Source organism: Theropithecus gelada, chromosome 4, assembly GCF_003255815.1.
Source record: "Theropithecus gelada isolate Dixy chromosome 4, Tgel_1.0, whole genome shotgun sequence".
Taxonomy (NCBI): Eukaryota; Metazoa; Chordata; class Mammalia; order Primates; family Cercopithecidae; genus Theropithecus; species Theropithecus gelada.
In genome coordinates this window covers 97,939,839-97,963,733 of record NC_037671.1, presented here as the reverse complement: position 1 = coordinate 97,963,733, position 23,895 = coordinate 97,939,839, and the positions used below count along the sequence as shown (strand labels likewise).

At 35.9% G+C, this 23,895-nt stretch overlaps 1 protein-coding gene across 2 annotated transcripts in view; it reads left to right on the top strand.

Annotated features, from left to right (window-relative positions):
* FBXL4 (F-box and leucine rich repeat protein 4) overlaps window positions 1-23,647 on the top strand; it is a 74,526-nt gene extending 50,879 nt beyond the window's left edge. For both annotated transcript variants that reach the window (XM_025384350.1, XM_025384349.1), the window contains 3 exons: window positions 17,442-17,513; window positions 21,839-22,151; window positions 23,126-23,647. In XM_025384350.1, coding sequence (XP_025240135.1) covers window positions 17,442-17,513; window positions 21,839-22,151; window positions 23,126-23,289 — 549 coding nt within the window. In that variant the 3' untranslated portion in view covers window positions 23,290-23,647. The remainder of the gene's footprint in view (window positions 1-17,441; window positions 17,514-21,838; window positions 22,152-23,125) is intronic.
* Window positions 23,648-23,895: the final 248 nt, after the last annotated feature.

The window sequence follows — 23,895 nt, the reverse complement described above, 5'->3', positions numbered from 1 at the left end:
CCAGAAGCCGAGCAGATGACAGTGCCATGCCCCTTGAAATTCCCAGCCTGCATACCTGTGAGCTAAATAAACTCTTTTTCTTTATGAGCTACCCAACCTCAGGTATTTTGTTATAGCAACAACGAATGAACTAAGATGGCATTGTTCTCAATTTTGGGCAGAATATTTAGCTAGACTTTAGCAGGTGACCTGGCATGGTGGAAAAAAGACTTTGATTCTAGTTCTAGCCCTGCCAGCGATAAGCTTGGTAATCTAGGTGAAGACATTGTCTCAGATTTCCAGATTTGTTATTTGTAAAATGAAAGAATTATTGTCCCAGAATGCCAGATGATACTAGCCTGTGTTTTCATTGGTATGTGGTGAAATGACTCCCCATTTGTGTGGGTATAAAATTGTTAGCTATCTTTTCTTGGGTAGGACTGTTCATTCTGAAATTATGCCATGCCTGCTTTTTATTGGCACATTTACTATTTTATGGGCCTGTGTACTATAAACTGAAATCCTCTGAGCAAGGAAGATTTAAATGCCCCATTTAAAAATTTCTGATTAATAAGAAATATAGCACACATAATTATTAAATGTAATTATTAAATGAGCCTTTGAGAAGAAAAATAGGGTAAAAACCAAAAAAATATCAACTTGCTAGGCATCTTATATCTGTGGTGGCTTGAAATATATCCCATGAGATGTTTTTGAAATGTTATATAGTAATGTGATCTAAGTGTCAGAGAATTATTAAATAGTCTACAGTTTTCTTGAATTTGTCTCAGATTGATAGATATGACTAAATTTTTTAAGTGTGATTTATGAGGATTAAGAAGATTTCATATCTCAAGAGTGGAAATTTATACATATGTACCTAAGTCTAGATAGCATAAGCTCTGATTTTTCCTCAGTTACTTAAATACGGATGTAAAATCATTGTATGAATGTATTAAATAAAATTTAGGTTGTACCCTCTGTTACTTCCTATTAAATTTTTTTATTAGCCCATCTGGTAAAATGTCATAAACACTACACAATTTTTCTGACATTGAATATGTAGAAAAAAACTATAAAATTGAGTTTTCATTGATCTATGGTTGACTTAAAATTAAAGATGCTGTTATTTTAGTGATATAAATGGCAAATGTGAAATTGAGAAAATCTTACCCAGGCAGTGTTTACTTTTAATGCTTCCCAACTCATTGCTTTCTACCTATACTTCACTCACTTCTGTTATTATCTCCTCATTCTTGGGATCTATATCAGAGTCCGACATGGGCACTAAGTAAATCAGAAAAAGGAGAACTGGCAAAATAATCAGCTGGTTTCTTTGAAAACAAACAGAAGCTACAGCACTGGTATTTATATCAATCTGTAAACACCTCCATTGTCACTTAAGCAAAGTGTTATGTCCCCTCCTTCTTCCTTTGATACACACCTTTCACCTTGCACCTAATGATGTTGGTGGATGAGAGCAAACAGAATGAGAAGGCAAGATGTAGGAGACTGGTCTGTCTTTAAACGTTCCACATATTCACTGGCAGTATATTCTCATATTCTAGACTCTGTTTTGAAGAAGGAGCAGTACTTGATTTCAAATGCCTCTGCTTGCTCTAAGGACATACATGAAAAGAAAAAGAAAATAACAATTTTAGTTTTCTGGGAGATGTTATTTTGTTTTAAAAGGGCTACAAATTATCCAGGACCACTTTAACCCGTTTTTCTGAACCCTACAAAATTCTAAAATAAACAAAAATTAGTATGACAAAATAATGGATTGTATTATAGCATATTAACCTCACAGAGACCAGTTGATGATGCAATACAGTTACAGTTTATGTGCCTTTACATAATTTACATTAGTAAGTATAGTATATTTATGCCATTTTACAAGACTTAGATAAGTCCGTATGTATAGTGAATAAAGCTTTTGAGTATTTTGGAGACCTGGATTTTTAGTCCCAAAGTTTGGGAAAACCTACTGAATATATTCCGTTGGCTGTCCTAGACATTTTGCATTATTATTTCTTTATACTAGTCTGAATAGGGTTGGTGGTATTCTCATCTTTACACATAATTAAATTAAGATCTTAAAAGATTAATAAATTGCCTACTGGCACAAGCCATAGAGTCAGGATTTGAACTCAGGTCTTGTGGCCTTGATGTGGAAGTTAAAATCATAAGATATATAAAAGCATAGAATTGTAGTTATTCTGATAGCTTGGCTATTTATCTAAAACAAGGATTTTCTTTACTACTTATTATTTCTAATTTGTAGTTGGTAAGGAGATATAGCATAGTAACTAACATATACAACATTATAATCCATGATAAAATACAAACTTAATAGTATATCTTAAGTATATAAACTTAAATAAATGTCTTCTGCAGGAAAATGGATTTTTTGTCTTTTTACTATGAACAAGCTTAGTTTGAAGTCTTAGTTGTTCTGAATTTATAAATCACAATTTGTTATTCAAATTACATTTAGAAACATTTAAGTGAAAGTTTGTGGAATCAATACATAATCAACTGCTTTAAGCAAATAGTTTATACAGGCCTACTCTCAATTTTATACTGTAGTGGAGAGCAGCATTGAGACAGACAATCCTCAAAATAATTTTGACATGTAAAATGATATGTTGTTGATAGCTAGGTGATGTGTTCTTAAGTGGTTAGCCATAGCCAGGCATGCAGCAGGCCTGATGACTCAGTAAGAATGAGACCTCAGGAGAATAGAACGGTGGCAGGGTCAGAATTGTCTTGTATGCTGGTAGGTAAATTCTGGGATGCTGATGTGGTCCCTCCTTGCATCAGTGGTCGTTCAAAATTTTTAGGCTTATAAGATAGTAAAATATAGTTCAGCTTGGTTTCTTAATTTATTTCATGAGATCTTTTTCTTTCTTTAGATGTGTTTAGGATTACAATGAAAAATGACTTCATCAGAGAAATAACAAATGTCTTATTAATTTAGCAAAGAAAATTCACTAAGTAAGCTATGTGTGGAGTCAGTGGCATGCATTTGTTGAATTTCATTAGATGCAGAGCATTAAATACATGCCTAGTAAAGAACAAGATACTATTACATTAATAAAAGACAGGGTGAACAGGTATACAGTAAGCCCAAATATATGCTAGCATTGTCACAGGCTTGTCCTTAGTTGGAGGATGATCTGCATTGGGAAACCTTTCTAGAAGAAATTACCATTGAGCTGAGATTTATGCCCTGTTCACTGTGTGATCCCAGAATTACTAGTGAAATGGGTTGCTAAATAGGGTAATTTTTTTTCCTCCTGAAATTGGTGCATCTTTTAGAGTTGAATAGACAGCACTTTCTGCAACAGATGGGAACTTAGACAGGAAAGACACTCTAGTTGTGCTTAGTTTCTTCTACCATCCGTGGCATGGAAATAATTAGGTATTATAATGATTTAAAGGAGTTAAGTTCAGTCTTTTTGGTTCTTTTCTTCTCTATTCATAAGATTCTTATTATGTACGATAAAACATTGATTGCAAGTACTTCTTTAACCATACATGATGATGTATTTTCGTGAAAGTAGAGCTCTAAAAATCTAGCCCATTCAGCTGGGCTCAGGGGCTCATGCCGGTAATCCCAGCACTTTGGGAGGCTGAGGCAGAAGGATCACTTGAGATCAGGAGTTCAAGACCAACCTGAGCAACATAGCGAGACCCCATCGCTACAGAAAATTTAACAAATTAGCTGGACATGCCCCTGTAGTCCCACTCAGGAGACTGAGGTGGGAGGATCGCTTGAGCCCAGGAGGTCAAGGCTACAGTGAGCTGTGATTGTGCCACTGCACTCCAGCCTGAGTGACAGAGCAAGACCCTGTCTCAAAAATCAAATAAATAAATCTGACTCATTAAATAGATTTTTAGATACTTGAAAAAAAGTTTTATTTTGAAATAATTTCAGACTTACAGAAAATTGAAAAAAAAAAGATTTCTTTTGTACTTTCACCCAGGTTCCCCTACTATAATGCATAATTGTTTTATTGAACCATTTGAAAAATAAGTTGAAAACATAATAACCCTTTACCCCTGGGGCATTATAAGTGAAAGACATAATTTGCCCCTGAAAGGGCATGTATCTGTAATCTACTTTCAGATACTTGTGTTATGGGCTGAATTGTATCTCCCCAAAATTCGTACTTTGAAATCCTACCCCCTAGTACTTAAGAATGTGACTGTATTTGGAGACAGGGTTTTTAAAGAGGTGATTAAGGTTAAATGAGGTCATTAGGGTGGAGCCTAATCCAATATGACTGGTGTCCTTAAGGAAGAGGAGATTAGGACACACACGCACAAGAAAGACCGTGTGAAGACAATGGAAGAAGATGAACCGCTATAAGCCAGTAAGAGAAGTCTTAGAGGAAACCAACTCTGTTGACACCTAGTTCTCAGATTTAAAGCCTCCAGAATTGTAAGCAAGTAAATTTCTGATGGTTAAACTACCTAGTCTATGATACTTTGTTACAGCAGCCCTAGAAAGGTAATACACATCTGGTATAGGATAGCATAAGAAAAACTTTTTAACATAGTGCATGAGAATGTCTTTAAGATAAGTCCCACACACGTACTAAAACAATCTGGACTAGTGCTAGAAGTTTGAACCTGTTTACCTTTCCTCTGTTTGGGGGGAAAAAAATCTGGAGTCAGGGGTGAGAGTGGGGCATTATAGGTAGCTCAGTAAGAATGTTATTCTGTTGCTTAGCAGCAGACTGGAAAACCAGGAGTGTTTTTTAAAAGTTGGAGTTATAAATGGAACACCTGCATCCAGTTTTGATTGCCTCACTTCAAGAATGATAGAGCATAAATTGAAAGAATCTGAAGAAGTGAAAAAACTGATGATAGGTATTGTGGGGGACTAGTATATGACAGTAATCCGTAAGTATGGTTCGGCATCTGTTTACTTGGCCTGCTCGGCTGTGTCGACAGTTTCAAGGACCCCTCTGCTTTTATCTTCATGAACTAGAAGACAACAAAAGAAGTTGATCTTTACTTCTGTAAGATATTAACACTCTCCTATTTTTTTCTTTCTGTGCTAGTTTATTTGGCAGATCACGTATATGAGTAAAATTGCACACCACCCTGACTGTTGATGAAAGCGGCTGGGCTTTCTACAAAAGATATATTAACTATCTTTTGAAAGAGTGCGATTTAATTTAGTGCTATGAATTTGTTTTCTGACCTGTGTATGTGGTGGTCTCCTTACCGCATTCTTATTTGATTTAAACAATACATTATTGTATTTTGATAAGTAGAGCAGGGATGGCCTTTCTTTTAAAAGAGCCATGGCAACTAACCAAGTCAGACTATAAGACCAAACTTATTGGCAAATGAAGAGGGTGGCTTCTCACTTACAGAGCCAGTGCTGATAACTAAGACCAGGGTGAGAAATTAAAATAGAAGGAACCGGCTTTGGAAACCTAAATTAACTAATGCACGCTGTTGTTAGTTGTCATCTAAAATGCAGTCTATTTAAAACAGAAATGTTAATATAGCTAGATAATATATAAAACAGAAAGATATTAGTAATTATTTTGTTCTTAAACACAATCAAGAATCAATAGTTTTAATAGCTGATAATAAGTTTAATTTATCACAGATAAAACTAACAAACTTTCTTAGAGTCCTTGGTATGTGTCTGTAGGCTATATTTCTGTATCCTGATTGGCCTTGTAGAACTTTCAATGGGAATAGGAGACTTGGTGGGGTATGTGTGCCCTGAATGAATGGGTTGTAGTTGAGTTAGAGTCAAGAAGCCTAACTTGTGAGTGCAGTGGTAGAGGAGATCATCTTTTAATGGGGGCAGACTCCTTATCAAACACAACCATGACAGTGACCAATAAGCCAGGTATAAGAAATCTACCTGGAAAGGACACCATTCATTAGAGACGGCTGATTAGGCTGGGCGCGGTGGCTCAAGCCTGTAATCCCAGCACTTTGGGAGGCCGAGACGGGTGGATCATGAGGTCAGGAGATCGAGACCATCCTGGCTAACACGGTGAAACCCCGTCTCTACTAAAAATACAAAAAACTAGCTGGGTGAGGTGGCGGGCGCCTGTAGTCCCAGCTACTCGGGAGGCTGAGGCAGGAGAACGGCGTGAACCCGGGAGGCGGAGCTTGCAGTGAGCTGAGATCCGGCCACTGCACTCCAGCCTGGGCGACAGAGCGAGACTCCGTCTCAAAAAAAAAAAAAAAAGAGAGAGATGGCTGATTAGCCCATCCTCTCTGTTGGCATGTCCTGAGGAAAGCTAAATTAAAGTTACAGGACTGAAATTTGTAAACTGTCATGTCTTTATTTTATTTTATTTTTTTGTAGAGATAGGGTCTCACTGTGTTACTCAGGCTGGTCTCAACCTCCTGGGCTCAAGTGATCCTCCTGCCTCAGCCTTCCAAGTGCTGGGATTACATGCATGAGCCACCACACCCAGTCCCATGTCTTTTTGACTGCAAATCTCTGCATCCATTATAGGTTGTTATACACATTGATCAGTTGATTGATCAGTTGATCAGTTGAGTATCTATGAGGAAAGATGTATTCGACTATATTATTATAGGAAAGATCCAATACAGTGATAAATATAGGCTTCAAAATGAGACTGCAGGGCAAGGCAAAGGTGTGTGAACATTTAGTCTTAGATTTTGTTTCATCACACGCAAGAATTTTAAGAATTTGACAAATTATCTGAACCTGAAACTGAAACTTGTATGTTAGAGCTAAAATTCTGAGTCTGTAGTCTAGGGTAGCTATTAAACATCTACAGTTAGGTTTAGAGAACTTTCTTCTTTTTCCTCAAAGGTAGTGTAAGGAGCTTTATTAATTTTTATGATTTATGATATTTAGCCTTTTCTTTTTAGAGTTCTGTCAGAATTCTAACTCCCCATCACAATGTTGATCTTAAAGTTGTGAAAGACAATATTATTTTCAGGTTGTGATTATGTATCAGTGTATAATCTATACCATATTGTGTATTTGAACTGTATAAAAGAATAACTTCTAGTAGATGGTTCATAGTAAATCTGGATAAAGTAATTGAATTTAAATATTATAAAATGGTGATTATTTCTACATATGTTTAGTTTCAAGTACTTTAAATAGTTCTCAAAATACTTCAACTTTTTTTGTTGTTTTTTTTTTGTTGTTGTTGTTGTTTTTGAGACAGAGTCTCGCGACGCCCAGGCTGAAGTGCAGTGGAGCGATCTTGGCTCACTGCAACCTCCGCGTCCCTGGTTCAAGCGATTCTCCTGCCCCAGCCTCCCGAGTAGCTGGGACAACAGGCGTGTGCCACCATGCCCAGCTGATTTTTATATTTTTAGTAGAGATGGGGTTTCACCGTATTTGCCAGGCTGGTCTCGAACTCCTGACTTCAAGTAATCTGCCCATCTCAGCCTCCCAAAATGCTGGGATTATAGGCGTGAGCCACTGCACCTGACCTTCAACTTTTATTCTATATTCTTCTTCACCAAGTTTATTGAAATTGTAAGAGGAGCAAAACAATTTTTAATTAGAGAAAGATTTACACTTATATATATATTTTACACTCCAGTAATTGATTGGTTGTGTTCTTAGGATTTCTTTGGAGATATTTGTTATGCAAATTTATGCATTTTCATTTAGTGAATATGCTTTTATAAAATTTCACCTTCTTACTCGGAGATAGTGCTCTGATGTGTTTGAAATGTATTATAATCAATGAAAGTACATTTGTTTCTGATGATGTTATATAACTAGTCTATATTTTAGCTAGTCTTTGTCTGTAATATGTACACTTGTTACCTGGCCCTTATTAATATGCTTTCTAGGAATCATATTTTAGAATGGAGAATACTAATTTGGAATCCTACTGTCCTATATTGAGTGTTATAATTAAGGGTTACATTCTTTATTAAAGATAACCAACAATTCTTAACATTGAATAAAAAAGGTCATAAACTAGTTGTAACAGCTAAAAACCTACATTAATGTAAAATAGCAAGCATATTGCTGCATACATTAATTATACAAGGTTCTCAGTACATTATAAAATGTACAGGTATGCATAAATATAATTCTAAGCTATAAATCTGGACTATCTAAAAGTTATATATGAGTATAATAAACAGTTATTTTTATGAAGTATTTTTGCTTAGCACTTTAGAAGTCTGGAGGGTGGGAAGTTATGAAGTTTATGGATAGCATTTCTTAAAAAGCTGTCAATGAAAATGTGAATTCATGCCTTTTATCTATTAATAAATTTCTTTGTAACAAGTAAAGGCATTAATAATAATTCTTTATAACTGAATGGCACTTCATATCTGCATACACCAAACTTCCACATCTGTTATCCATCATTTCACTAACTAAATTGTTTTTGAAATTGAAATCATTCTTGTTTTTTTTTTCCCTTGAGACAGGGTGTCACTCTGTCGCCCAGGCTAGAGTGCAGTGGGGTGATCTCAGCTCACTGCAACCTCTGCCTGCCAGGTTCAAGTGATCCTTCCAGCTCAACCTCCCAAGTATCTGAGACTATAGGCTTGCACCACTGTGCCAGGCTATTTTTTGTATTTTTTGTAGAGATGGGGTTTTGCCATGTTCCCAGGTCTCAAACTCCTGAGCTCAAGTGATCTATCTTCCCACGTCAGTCTTCCAAAGTGAAATCATTTTCTTAGCAATAGTCATTGTAATCATTGTAGTAGTCTTAAGTATTTGGAGGCTTCACTAAAGGACACTAAGGGGAATAAAATTGCTAAACAAGCAAGAAGGCAGTTGTGAAAGTAGGGGGAAACAGTCTTTCTTCTGTTACAATCATCAGAGTATGATGTTTATGGACTAATTCCTTTACAGTCCTTTTGTGAGTTGTAGAGGATGGTCTGGAACCCTGATGCTGTAAGCATGCTTTACAGTTGTTTTTGCCTAGTTGCATTAATAAAAACTGTTCACATTGAACTTGTCTCTTGCTTTTCTCTCCAGTTATAACTTGGTATAATATTTTGCTGTTTACTTCTTTACCTTTGGCATTTCGCTATCCAAAATGGCTGAGTGTCATGTAACCCACTTGACATTTAATTATGTGTTTACTCTTCCAGTTTGGTCCCAGGTTGAGAAGCGTATGCTTCTTTACCTGGATGTGTGGGGAGTTGTTGAATTTATTACTTAAAGTTATCCATTGGGTTTTGAAGCTGCTGAACAGGTTTAATAGGTAGATTTTAGGTGGAATGTAAAATAAATCTTTCTTTATGAACATGTATTCTACTGCTAAATGACAGCGTGCACCTAGAGTATGTTTTAGTAATTCTGTAGAAGAAATAATCATGGACCCAGTCACTCCTTAGTGAATTCCTTGCCATAGTTGTTTAAGTAAGGTTGCCCTTTGTTTGAAAATTACAAACTCATTTGAAATGAACCTTGCATTATTAAAGCTGCTATTTTAATTATATTTTAGTTTTATAGAACTACTCTTGTACTTCCATTGAATGAGTTTTCAAGACCTAACCAGCAGAATACGTAGACTTGGGGACCTGAAAGATACTTTATGTCTTGAATCAGAGGTTCATATAATTTTTCACTTTTCATTTCTGAATAAATAAAATACAGTGCCATTTTCACAGTACACTTAATAATACAGCTTTGATCCATCCATTTGTGTGTTCTAGATATGTAGCAGTGCTGCATATACTCATTATAGTAGAATTGTTTTGTTCTCCTAAGTAGAGATTGGCAAACTTTTTCTGTGAAGGGCTAGGTAGTAAATACTTTAGGCCTCACAGGCCTCATGGTTCTGTCACAGCTACTCTATCCTGCTGTTGTAGTGTGAAAACAGTCACTGACAATACATTAATGAGTGGGTATGCCTGTGTTCCAATAAAACTTTATTTACAAAAACAGGCAATAGACTGGATTTGGCCTGTGGACAGTAGTTTGCCAACTTCTGCTCTAAACTATTGAGTTGGTGCTCTCTACAAAATCAGGCCCTTTTATATCTGGAAATGAAGAGTTAATTTCCCCGTAGTTTATTATCTTTGCTTTGACATCAGTAGCAACATTTTAATTCTGAATGCTAACAACATGGAGAAAGAATATTCTAAAGATATTTTAGGAGGAAACGGGTTAACTGGATTTAAAGATGTTGTCAACTGGTTCTATAGGCATGTTCTCTAAACCTGGGTACTCCCACAGTCTCTGGCTTTCACTGATGAGCTTTGCTGGAGAAAGCCATGAAACTGTTAATTTGTGCTTACTCACCTCAGTGCTACCTGTCAGCCCTTTGATTTATCTCTATTTGACTTCTTGTTAATTTCTCACAGTATCTCTTCCAAGGTCATTGTTGTTCTTTCCATTACCATCACCTCCATCTCACAATATCTTGGTCTCAGCATTTGATCTCATATCTCTTATTCAGAAAGATCAGTTATATCATTCAACATAAATCTCTTGTTCTGTGTTCCTTTTCAAGCTGAGGATTTTAAAAATGATAGTTCTAATATTAAATGATTTTTAATTCCCAGTTTAATGTATAGACTGATACAAGTTACTATAAAATATTTGTTGTGAATTCCTCTTCTATGACTTGAAATTCTCCCAGAGAAAATAATGCATCTACTTGAAATTCTCCCAGAGAAAATAATGCATCACAAATGTTTTCTAGACATATATAATTAGACTTTAGTTCAAAAATGAGTTAGGACGATATGCTGTTAGGTCTGTGCCTTAAAGTTACAATCTTTAAGATACGCAATAAGCAAAAGTTGTGATTTCTCTGAGGAACAGTCCAGACAGGTTATATAGTATTCTTGACAATAAATATTTTTTCTTACTATTATGCTACTTTTTTTGTTTGTTTGTTTTGCAGACAAGTTCTTGCTCATTCACTCAGGCTGGAGTACAGTGGCATGAATGCAGCTCATTGCAGCCTTGACCTCCAGGTCTCAAGCAATCTTCCCACCTCAGCCTCCCAAGTAGCTGGGACCACAGGCATGTGCCACTATGCCTGGCTAATGTTTTTATTTTTATTTATTTATATCTTTTTGTAGAGATGAGGTCGCACCATGTTGCCCAGGCTGGTTTTGAAATCCTGGGCTCAAGCTATCCTCCTTCCTTGGTCTCCCAGTGTGTTAGGATTATAAGCATGAGCCACCACACCTGGCCTTACTCTTACTTTTAATTGAAAGAACTGATTCTATAGGGAATTTATCTCAAACTATATCATGAGAATCTTATTGTCCCAGTCTGGGGATAATCAGCTAGGTGACAGTGTTCCAAGCCACCCCAGGAGTTTGGATGGAAGTCTTAGAGAAAGAAGAGATTTTGTTCTGGGCAGATACACCAAAAAGTATATAGTGACCTGCCATTGGCCATGCCTTCTGGTCAGAACTGAGCTAAGCCTTCTACTGGTCCTGCAGTATCCACAGTGCCACTGCAGAGCAGGACCTCTGTACCTTCAGCAGAAGTCCTGGTTCTAGAAGGGGGCAATGTGCAAGACCCTTAAACAAGGAGGAATAAAAAAAGATGGGGTTGAGAGATGGCAGTTCAAAGAAATAAGTGAAAGCAGCTTGTGAAAAAGAACTAGAAATTTTGAAACATAAATAGACTAAAACAAGAACACATAGTTGTGAAAACAACTGATTAGAAATCTGTCAAATAGTCATTAGGAAATAATAAATAGATGGGATAAATTCTAAATTGGACACAGGATTGCTAAATTAGAAGAGAAGTCTGAAGAATGTACTCAAATTTGTAAAAGGTATGTCAGGAACTGCTGTAAGGTTTATACACACCCACACAATCTCAATCTCTCTCTCTGTCACACACACACACATTTACTCCTAAGGCAAGGCAGTCCTACTCATTTAATAAATATATATTGTGCCTACTATATACTAGTGACTCTGTTATTTATCCATTGCTATATATCAATTGCTTCAAAATTAGTGGCTTAAAACAACCTGCATGTATTATCTCACATGTTTTCTGTGGGTCAGGTTTAGCTGGGTAGTTTTGGCTCAGGGTCTCTAAGGAGGTTGCAGCCAGGTTGTTATCTGGTGCTCCAGTCATATCAAGGCTTAACTATGGCTGGTAGCTCAGCTTCCAAACTCAGGGTGATGTTGCTACAGTTTCTCTTCAGCTTGTGGCCAAAAGCCCCTGTTCTCTCCACACAGGCCTCTCCACAGGCCGCTTGAGTGTCCTCATGACATGGCAGCTGGCTTCCCCCAAGGGAACAAGTTGGGAGGGAGGAAGCCAAGACAGGAGCCACAGCCTTTTTATAACTGTATTAGGAGGGTTCTGTATCAGAACCAATAGGAGGTAAAGATATTTATTATAAGGAATTGGCTGACATGATGATGAAGTTGGCGAGTCTCAAAATCTGCAGGATGAATTGGCAAGCTGGAGACCCAGGAGAGCTAGTGTAGTTCTAGTCTGACAGGTAGCAGGCTTAAGACCCAGAAGAGCTGATGTTTCAGTTTACATCCAAATTCAGGAAGAAATCAGTGTCCCAATTTGAAGGCCATCAGACATTGGCTTTTTCCTGAATTTGGAAGAATTCTCTCTTATTTGAGGGAGGGTCAGCCTGTTTGTTCTATTCAGATCTTCAAATGATTGGATGAGGCCCACCCACACTAGGTAGGGCAATGTGCTTTATTCAGTCTACTGATTTAAATGTTAATCTCATCCAAAAACAACCTCACAGAAACACCCAGAATTGGCAGGAGGCAGTGGCTCACACCTGTAATTTCAGCAGTTTGAGAGGCCGAGGCGGGTGGATCATGAGGTCAGCAGATCGAGACCATCCTGGCCAATATGGTGAAACCCCGTCTCTACTAATAATACAAAAATTAGCTGGGCATGGTGAAACGTGCCTGTAATCCCAGCCACTCGGGATTCTGAGGCAGGAGAATCAGGGAGTCGGAGGTTGCAATGAGCTGAGATTGTGCCACTGCACTCCAGCCTGGGGAGAGAGTGAGACTCCGTCTCAAAAACAAACAAATACCCAGAATTATGTTTAACTAAATATCTAGGCACCCCATGGCCTAGTAAGGCTGATATATAAAATTAACTATCATAAATGTAATATTCAAAGTGACCTGTATCACCTCTACAGTATACTGTTTGTTAAAAGTGAGTTGCTAAGTTAAGCCCACTCTCTCAAAGGGAGAAGAATTAAGCTCTACCTCTGGAAGGAAAGCGTATAGAATAACATGCGGACATATTTTTCAAACCTCTCTAACCGCTGGTACTAGGAGACTCCAGTGTTCATTGAATAGAAGTTACTGAAGAAAAAAATGGAAGGAATGGTAGAGAAGTAATATTTGAAGAGAGAAATGTTTAGAATCATCATCTTTCATGAAGAGAGATATGAGTCTTCAAATCAAAATGGGCACTTGGGGTTTTAAACAAAATACATGAAAATAAATTTTTAGACAGATTGTGATAAAATTGCAGGAGATCAAAAATAAAGGGACAAGAGCTATCAGAGAGAAAAGATATATCACCTGCAGAGGAAAACAATTAGATTGACAATAGACTTCTTATCAAGTAAGAGACTGATAAGCAATGGAGTAATGTTTTCAAAGTGTTGAAAGAAGGTAACTGTCAAAATTCTAAGTCTAGCTAAACTTTCATTCAAGATTGAGGACAAATCTCAAATATGCACAATAAAATTTATTTTTAAAAACAGATTGGGGCAAATATTAAACAAAGTTATTTAACTTTCTGTCACTCTGATTCCCCATTTATAATGATAGGATAGGTAAATAACAATATTTACCTTACAGGCTGTTAACTTTTCTGTTCACTGTTACATCCCAAGTGCCTAAACAGTGCCTAACACATAGTAGGCATGCAATAACAGTTTATTAAATGAACGGATGAGTTAATAGGATTGTTGTGAGGATTTATATATGTAAAGAATTTACAGCAATGCTGCCTGACATGTTAATAAGTACTCAATAAATGTTTGTTGTTAAGATTTTATGACCCATAGACACTCAGAATGACTAAAAATATTTCTCAACAAAAAGAAAAATTCTGTAAGGAAGTATCAGGTATAAAAAAAATTATGACACAGAAATTGATAAAATGCTAGTAAATTAACTAATGACCATGGAGAGGAGATTAAGAAAAATTAATCTTTTTGTATTATTTCTAAAAGGTAAAAACTGAAACCTTTAAGGTGATTCTAAAGTTCACATGAAAGAGCAAAGAGCCAACAGCAGCTAAGAGATGTTTGAAGAATGAGGAAAGGCTATTTGCCATACTAGATTTAAAGACTTATGAACTATAATAATTAAGACAGAAATGTTGGTACAGGGAATGGAAAATAGACCAGTGAAACAAAATGACCCAGAAGTAGACTCATGCATATATGGAAACCTTATATATGATAGAAAGCATTACAAATCAGTGGATACAATGGAGTCTTCAGTAAATCAAACTGGAACAATGTGGGGAAAATGAAATTTGATATCCTACCATATAAAAATCAATTGTAGTTGGGTTAAAAACCTAAGTGCAAAATAGGAAGACTCTAAAACTCTGCTTTTAAAAAAGAAGAATCTTAGATTCTTCCTTAGCTAAAGAAGAACTTTTTGGAAAAAAACAACAGAATACAAACATAAAGGGGAAAAGGATTAATGCCACATTTAATATAGTCATATTAAAATTTAAAATGTTCATGTCTCAGAAAATCCAGTAAACAGTGAAAAGACATGCCTCAGAGAAGGTATTTATAGCTGATATAACTGAGAAAGATTGGTATCCAGCATGAATAAAGAATTCCAAAAGTCAAGAAGGAAGAAACAACCCAATGGAAAGAAAAATCAGCAAAGGATGTGATGAAGCAATTTACATAGCAGAAAATATGAATGGCCAATGAACATATGAAAAGATCTTCAGTCTCACTGGTAATCAGACTAATGCAAATTATACCATTCTGTACTCATCAGACAGGCAGACATGTAAAAGGATGAAAAGTCTACGTATGTTGATAAAGATGTGGGAATGTAACACTCTTACACTACTGATGGGAGAATAGGTTGATTTAAGCACTCAGAAGAGCTATTTTGCAAAGCCAAATAAAGTCAAAGAATACGTAAACACCTGGAAATTCTCCTTCTGGTATGTGCTCTAGAGAAATACTGTTCTATAAATGCACAAGGAAGCATGTAAAGGAATGTTTATTCTAACACTGTTTGTAATGGTGAAAATTGTAAGCAACTATAAACATCAATCAAATGAGAGTGTATGCTGTAATATATTTGCATAATGGAATATTATACAACAATTTCTAATGTTAATATTATATGCTACTTATGGATACATAACGTATACTAAAATTATGTATTTTCAGGCATGTTTTAAACACCAAGCCTTAATAAAAGTTACCTCTGAGGAAGTACATGAATGGATGGAGGGATACAAAAATGTAGTGAGATAAGCAAAGAAGACAAAATATTAAGAGTTGATAAACTGAGTGGTGGCTACATGGTTATTATGGGCGTTCTTTTGGACCCTATACTTGTTTGTATATTTGAGATTCTTCATAGTAAGTAATTTAAAAATAAATTACCAAACAAGTTTCATTAAAAATTAGTGAATTAGAGCTATATGTATTTACATGGACAGGTCCCTCACACTGATGAAGATGATGCATAAGTATATTGACATTGTAATAGCATTTATATAGAAACTATATAGAACAGTATTATGTGCTACTTATGGATATATAATGTATTGTAAAATTATATACTTTCAAGCATGTTTTAAACACCAAGTCATGATAAAGGTTACCTCTGAGGAAGTATGTGAATGGATGGAGCCAAGCAAGAATGTAGCCGGATAAGCAAAGAATGTCGAAATGTTAAGAGTCGATAAAACTTAGTGGTGGCTACATGGGTGTTATATTGGAACCTATACTTGTTTGTGTATTTGAGATTCTTCATAATAAGTAATTTAAAAATAAATTACCAAACAAGTTCTGTGAATTATTTGTATGTGTGTATGTATGTATTTTTTTTTAATTTAAAATTTCTTACCAACAAAAATTTATGAGATTCTTTCTAAAAAATCTAATATTCTCTGGATCTTACTTAAGGGAAAATCTTATAAAACAACCTTTTAATATGGATGTGGTCCTGTAATTAAAAAAAAAAAAAAAACCTAATGTTATGTTCCTATCTGTTAATAAGTTCACATGGCTAAGTATTGTGGAGAACCTGAAAATTAAATTATCTTTATATACTCTTTCTAATGTTACCATTCTGAGAGCTACATGGGATTGTTTTACAAATGTTGTTATGTTGAAACTTAAGTATAAAATCAATATAAACTTTTTTTGTTTAAATTCAAAGAAATGCTCAATGATGAAATAATTAGACAAGTATAATAGCGCTCTGTGACCTATTGTAACTATTATTATTTTTGCTTTAAGTAACGTTACATTATGAGAAATATTTTATTACTTTATTTTCTCAATGAGAATTTTATCTGGGATTTGACCAAATGTTTTACATTTTCATTGACACATTCTTCACCTCTCCCTCAACTGATACTTTTTAGTTTCTGAACACTTGGAATAGATTTTTACAGAAGTTGTATAATATCTTAATTTTTAAATATATTAAAATTGTATAAGATATTTTGCCATGTAAGTTTGAATAGTTTTCTCCTTAATTGATAAAAGAAAAATTAGAAATTTGAATATTTTGCATTTTTTTGCTTTTCACAGTTTTTCAAGGTAGACATGTTTTTAAAAATATTTCACAGTGCCATGATTATGTAGCAGTCTTTGGATTTCTTTAGTGGTGAGACCGTTTTCATTGCACAGGGTAGATGGGCTTAAATGGCAGGAATATGACTAGAAAGTGCATGTTATATATATTTCAGTCAGCATGTTGCTACTGACAGGTGCTCAATGGTTGTTGGTATCCTTGTCAGCAAAGAGAATCGTTTGACATTAAAGTCACCAGCTCAATCCTGATTTGGGGTGACTCTATTGGCAGTTCCATCAGGCTGCAGCTGATCAGTGAATGTCAGAGCTGCAGCTGTTCTTCAGGAGTGTCACCAGCCTACTGTGGGTTTTTTGTCTTTTTATTTCTGTTTGTGGAGGGAGGAGTGGTTTAGCTTGTCTTGGTGTTCAATCTTAGCCAGACTTTCAAATTGCTTACCTTTGGGAAATGAACTGAGAGGTCATAGGGAATATAGGTATCTTTAGGGCATCCAAAACCATATACAAAGTGACGACTTAAATGGAGACTAGTAATGATTACCTTGACTCCAAGCCAATCAATGGTGGAGCCTCTGGGGACTCATTAAATGGCATTTGTGGACTCTGTAACCTAGCTTTTGAGCTGCATTTCAGGAAAAGCAGTGACAGCCTTTAATGTCTAATTGACCTCTTCTCTTTATTTCACTTTCATTCACTTTCCATATTTGCCTCTGATGTGGTCCCTAATGGCAGCAAACAGCACTGCTCAGCATTTTGAACTTCTGTTCAGAGCTTCAGCACCTCAGTTTGGGCAGTTGTGTCATGGTAAGTGTTTGAGAATTCTTTATACTTCTCAGTTACTTGTTCTCTTTTTCTTCCTATGGATGAAATATATCCTGACTCACCCTGCCCCATACACACCCACAGGTTTTCAGATTTATGGTTCTCTTCTTTGTCCCTTGCTTTCAAAAGTATGTCTTTGAAACACTGATGTTATTTGTCCAGGAGAGCAAAGAAAGAAGTATAGTGTGGTGGAATATAGTATAGTTCTGCCTCAAACCAGATGTTGTCTCCGACAGCTAATCACCTCTCTAGGTTTCTTCACACACTAAGATGTTAGTCATACCCAAATGCCAATAGTTTAGTAAGTTTTTCGCTAAGCTTATTTTCGCTTTTAAATCCTGAGATAATTTTCTTGAAATTTTAATGATAATAGATAGGTTTATTTTATCTGTTTGTTTTTGTGTTTGTTTTACTGTCCTTATTGGTCAAAACAGAAAGATTAACACCCTATGTTGGAACTCTTTTTTTGTGTGTGGAAATTTTACTGGTATGTGAAATCTAAAAGCTTAGGGACTGTTGGACTAGATAAACTTTAAAGTCCTTCCAGGTTTAAAATATGATTTTATGTGACCTTGAAAGAGCTCATGGGAAGAGTTAAATCTTTTAATCTAACCACATAATTACGTAGCTTTTAAATAATACTGAGATGTAAAGGACAATAGAAATCTTATGTGGAGAAGGTGTGCATGTGCGTGTGTGTGTGTGCACACATGCCGTAAGTGAATCTTTCAGTGTAACTGACTGGAAGAATTCATTCCTCCTCATTTGTCCTCTGTTTCCTAAAACAATGTAGGTTTAGGAGATCCCCAGACCATTCCAGTTTTGCCTTGCATTCACTTAGTAGGAAGACTTGAATAAGCAAAATGATTGCAAGATTCTAGAAAACTGGTATGCTAGGCTTAGAGTCAGTAGACAGTGTCCCTGACCTAAAATAAGTCCCATTTGAACACCTCTTAGAGCTCAGCCTGGCTTCAGAAATGCCCCAGGATTTGGCAGTGTAGACTAAATAGGCCTCTTATGATGACATATTTATCTCCGTGTCCCCATGGTCTTTAAAATTCTGTGGTTAGGTTTTATTAAACCCCAAGTATGGGCACAGGTCGTCTCAGTCTCTAGAAACAGTCTTGGGAGTCCACTAGATTTTCCTCACTTCTGGTCAAATTCTTTCCATAGTAAGCCATTTGATAGGCTTCTGTGGGTCTCTCTAGTGACTCTTCTTGATGGGCCCGGTGACATTTGATGGCCTTTTCTGTCACAACAAACCAGCCAGTTACTGCCACTTGGATCTTCCTTATTGCTAGCCTGCCCTCTTTAGATTGGTAAGGACCATTTAACTTTGCTTAGACGTACCGTATTCTGCTTGTTATTTACTTCCCCTTAAACTGGAGCAACATTCCTTAGAAAATCAAGCCTCTGACCATAGACGCTTTACTGTTGGAATTATATATATGCATATGGTTGGAATTATATTATATTAAGTTAGCATTTTCCAGAGTTGACATGTGGAAAATTAGCTCTAAAGGATAATCAGTTTTAAAGGCTGTGTATTTGGGAGTGGAGTGGAGATTCCTAATGAAATTACGAAGCCAGGTATGGTTGCTCACACATATAGTCCCAACTACTCTGGAGGCTGATGTAGGAGGATTGCTTGAGCCCAGGTGTTCGAGGCTGCAGTGAGCTATGGTTATACTACTGCACTCCAGCCTGGTCTTAGAGTTTTACAGTGGTTTGTCCTACAACAAAGAAACTGTTTACTTTTGCTAAAACCAGTGTTTTCAAACCTTGCCTGACTACTGAACTCATTTTTCTATATTACATTTTATTGTTGACTGTCAATATAATAGCAATTTTTAGATTTGTGATATTTATGAAGCAACTGTTCACAGTATACACACATAGAGCACTGTGTTGACTTTGCCATGGTGATTGTGGTGTATTATATACCTTTGCTGAGTATTCACCTCATGGCATACTTTCTCTGTAGTGAGTTTAATGTAGATACTAAATTAGTTGTGTCACTTTTTTTCTGAAACTAATCTTTGTACCACAAGTGCCAGTTAGATTTGTAGTGACAAGAACTTCTGAGGAGTAGTGTCTCACCTGTAATAAACCTGAATATTCTAGTCAATGCCGTAAACATTTTTTTAGGACTCCTTAGAAATACTTATTTTTTCTCTTGATTGAGAAAGAGACAAAATGTATCTATTTCTTTTTACTTTTAAAAAATGACTTTAAAAAGTTTGAATTTCACTATTATTTGGTGCTGATTGAAGTGATTTAAAGTTGCCTAAATTAAGGAATCGTAAGACCTGCCTGGTATTTTCTTAAGTTTCCTGCTAATTATGTGATCCTAGTCAGGTCCCTTAAATTCTTGCTGATGGTTCCTCTGTGGCATTTGCCCTGTTTTTAAAATTAGATAATGAATAAGAAAATAAATATGTCTAATATTTTTGGGGGAAAAGGAGTCCTGCATAATATCTAAAATTTAGAAGGAATTGTAGTTAATAAAGGAGGGATAGGTTGCCTTTGTTCCAGTAAAAAGTATTTAGTTTCATTTTTATTTTCCTAGCCCTGAATTTGGCATGAGTAGTGCTGTGAAAATTTCACAACAACAAAAAAAAAACCCTTGAGGGAATTTCTCACTGTATTCTCTGCTGGTAGAGAATTTGTTCAAATGCTGCTGAGATTGGCCAGGCACAGATTGGGCACAATCAGAATCATGGGTTTCAGAAAGTTTTTTAATTTTTTGTTTTCTAAATAAGCTAATTGGCTGTCCTGATTATCAAACCCACAGTTTTGTATTGTTCAGGTATACTCGATGAAGGAAATCCCAAACTTGTTTTCGTGGACTTCAGCATGATTCCACCATACATACACTGACATCCACAACCTTAGAAATCATTACCCCTATATCTAATCTGTCAGCCTTTGGTTCCACCTCAAAAATACAGCCCCAAATCTATCAGATTTCTACAATTCCACCATTGCTACCTTAATCCAAGTCCGTGTCATCTGTCCTTTACACTGTTGCAGGCCTCCTCAATCAGCTTCCTCCTCTGTCCCTCCCCACCATCGGCCCATCCTCCAGACAGAAGCCAGAGGTGGTTTTGCATCGGTTTTTATGTCAATAATAATATGTCACTCCTTTGCTTAGAACCCTCCATTGACTTCCTTAGTACTTGAAAGAAAAATCTAACTCCTTCATGGTCTAAATGGCCTGGCCACTGCGTGACTCTGCCCTTGGGCCATATGGATCTCATTTTTGTTCCTCGAATGCATCAACCTCATTCCTGGAGATTTCAGCAATTACCACCTCTTCTGTCAACCCCTTACACTCTGATCACTCTCACATCACTGTTTTATTATTTTCCCACCATATGTCACTCTTTGAATGTATTTTTTCCTTACTTAATTAGTCTGTGTGTCTTTCCCAAAAATGTGGACAATATTCTCCTTTTTTCAGTTTACTGCTGGTCCTAGCATCTGGAGTGGTGCATAAATGTTTGTTGAAAATACAATTAAACAAAAGAACAAAAGGAAATAATCAGTGTAATTGTTTACTATTTTGTTTCCTTTTGTTTTCTTGTGATAATTTTAATATCTGATTTTAACAAAATCAAATGAACCTCTTAAAATAACCTATTTAAAGGAACATTATTAAAGCATATAAAGCCCAAGAACTGAAATGTTTAATCCTTGATTAGTAGAGTCTTATCCTGTAATCATGAAGTAAGTACTGGACACCTCCAATAACTGACTGTTGATTAACATATGTAATCTACATTATTTTCATGTTGTATGTGCAGTCCCCAAATGCCTCATTTAACCCAAAACTAGTATCCTTATTAGTATTATCAGCATTTCCACATAGTGTTTTAGAGCCTACAAGATGCACATCAGGGAGCTCTTATATACCTGCCAAAGTATATTAGCCATATATAACATGGAAGAAAGTAGGTGCTGTCAATGAGTAGCAGCAGCAAGGTTGAAATGGTGGGCATAAAAGAAGAACACATAATCCTTTAATTCTTCATGAGAGACCAAAGACTTCAGACTGCTTTGGGATTTAATTCATTAACGTCTTCTGTCTGGAGTTCTCTTAAATGGATTTTTAAATAAATGAGTACTCCTGGCTGTTTTATGAAACGGTGGCAGATCCGCGAGATGAGTGGGCAGATCTGTATTAACAAGGATGTGGATTTGTTTAAATGGGAGCAAAGCAATAGGTTGTAATTAAGAATCTGACTTACTCTTAACAGTTTGCATGTCTGAGCATAACATGTAAAAGATTGGAATTTGATTTCCAGATTGAAGACTATGATGTGATAGCTAGCATGATAGGAGCCAAGTGTAAAAAACTCCGGACCCTGGATCTATGGAGATGTAAGAATATTACTGAGAATGGAATAGCAGAACTGGCTTCTGGGTGTCCACTTCTGGAGGAACTTGACCTCGGCTGGTGCCCAACTCTGCAGAGCAGCACCGGGTGCTTCACCAGACTGGCACGCCAGCTCCCACACTTGCAAAAACTCTTTCTTACAGCTAACAGATCTGTATGTGACACAGACATTGAAGAATTGGCATGTAATTGTACCAGGTTACAGCAGCTGGACATACTAGGTAAGGATGCAATGTATGAATTTGTTTTAAATGTCTGTTTCCTTGACATAAAAGCCAATCTCAGACTTTTTGTAAGGAGAAAGAAAATTTTTGGATTCAATAAAAATTTTGTACTGATAAGACTGCTTGGTTTGATAGGAAATGCAAGATAGATCAGTTAATATAGGCAATAATTATATATGTACTTTAATAAAATAGGACAGTAACAGAGTTTTATAGTTGAAACTATCAAAAACTCTAACCATTAATTCTTGGTCTACTTGGAAAAGTGAGAATTTACATGAGCTGTGCTCTCTATTTTTATTAAGGAGAGAAAAGAAATTGATTCATTTGTATAATGAATTCAAGCTAGTTTTTTTTTAAAGTTTCTTAATTAAAATTCTTGATTAAGGAATATTATGAAATCTTTATCCCTGATAATTCTAGTGTTTAGGAATAGTTCTACCCCATGCAGATCTATTGAAAATCTTTTCCAACTGTGGGATTTTTTGTATCCTTACTGCGTTCATCAGAAAGGAACCCTATGTAATTTTGTTACTTCTTACTTTTAGCCAGGGGTGCTAGCAGTGTCACAGTAGTTATCATTGTGCACACAATTGATACTTTGTGAAGTCACATCGCACTTGCACATTTTACATCAAATGCATGGTGAAAACCATTTTGAACTGGGGAGACAGAAATAGGAAAGTCTGGAGGAGCTGATTTGAAGGGGTAGGAGGTAGGAATGAAGATAGTGGGTAGGATATTGGCAAGATTCAGGTCCTAGATGCTAAATTGGCTGGAAAATTCAACTTTTACTTTTTTTAACAAAATCATTTCAGTATGAAGTTATGTTTGAAAAAATGATTTTAATTTGTAAAGGGTTATTTCAGGTTCATTACAAACAATAAATCATGAATGGATTAATTGTTAGCACTTTATATAAATGTTATATTTAAGGTGTTCTTTTGTTTTGTTTTGTTTTCCTTAAATAGGAACAAGAATGGTAAGTCCGGCATCCTTAAGAAAACTCCTGGAATCTTGTAAAGATCTTTCTTTACTTGATGTGTCCTTCTGTTCACAGATTGATAACAGAGCTGTGCTAGAACTGAATGCAAGCTTTCCAAAAGTGTTCATAAAAAAGAGCTTTACTCAGTGACTTAATATATGTTCTGTAATAAAATTAATGTGCTTTGGTGGGGTTTATTTTGGGATTGGTTTTGGGTTTTGGTTTTAGTTGTTTTAATGGTAAGAATTAAGATATTTGTAGATTTTAAAGAAAAATATGAAATGGACTGTCCATTAAATCAAGTAAAAATGTGCACAAATGTTTTCATAAAATATTACAAGCACTTCTCTTCAAGAATATGTGAGTGGATGATATTTTTACCTTATGTTAATCAGTGATATGCTGTAGTCAATAATATGATTGATAAAAGAATAACATGGAAACATGCTAACTTATTTTCAAAGGAACACTAAGCAATAAAGTATCATGGTATTTATGCAAAAAAAAAGTAATTTTTTACACCTCCATGTAAAGATGTCTTATTAAGCCTGTGACCTGGCAAGTGTTTTGTTCAGTATGTACAAAATGGTCAGAGCTAGTTGGAGAAAGAGACATGCTTTTCCAGCTGTTTGGCTATTTCTTTGAATTAATTGTTCAACTGGAAAATTTGTAGTTTTTCTAGCCAGGTGTGGTGGCACACACTTGTAGTCCTAGTGGCACAGGAGGTGGAGGCAGGAGGATTACTTGAGATGGGAT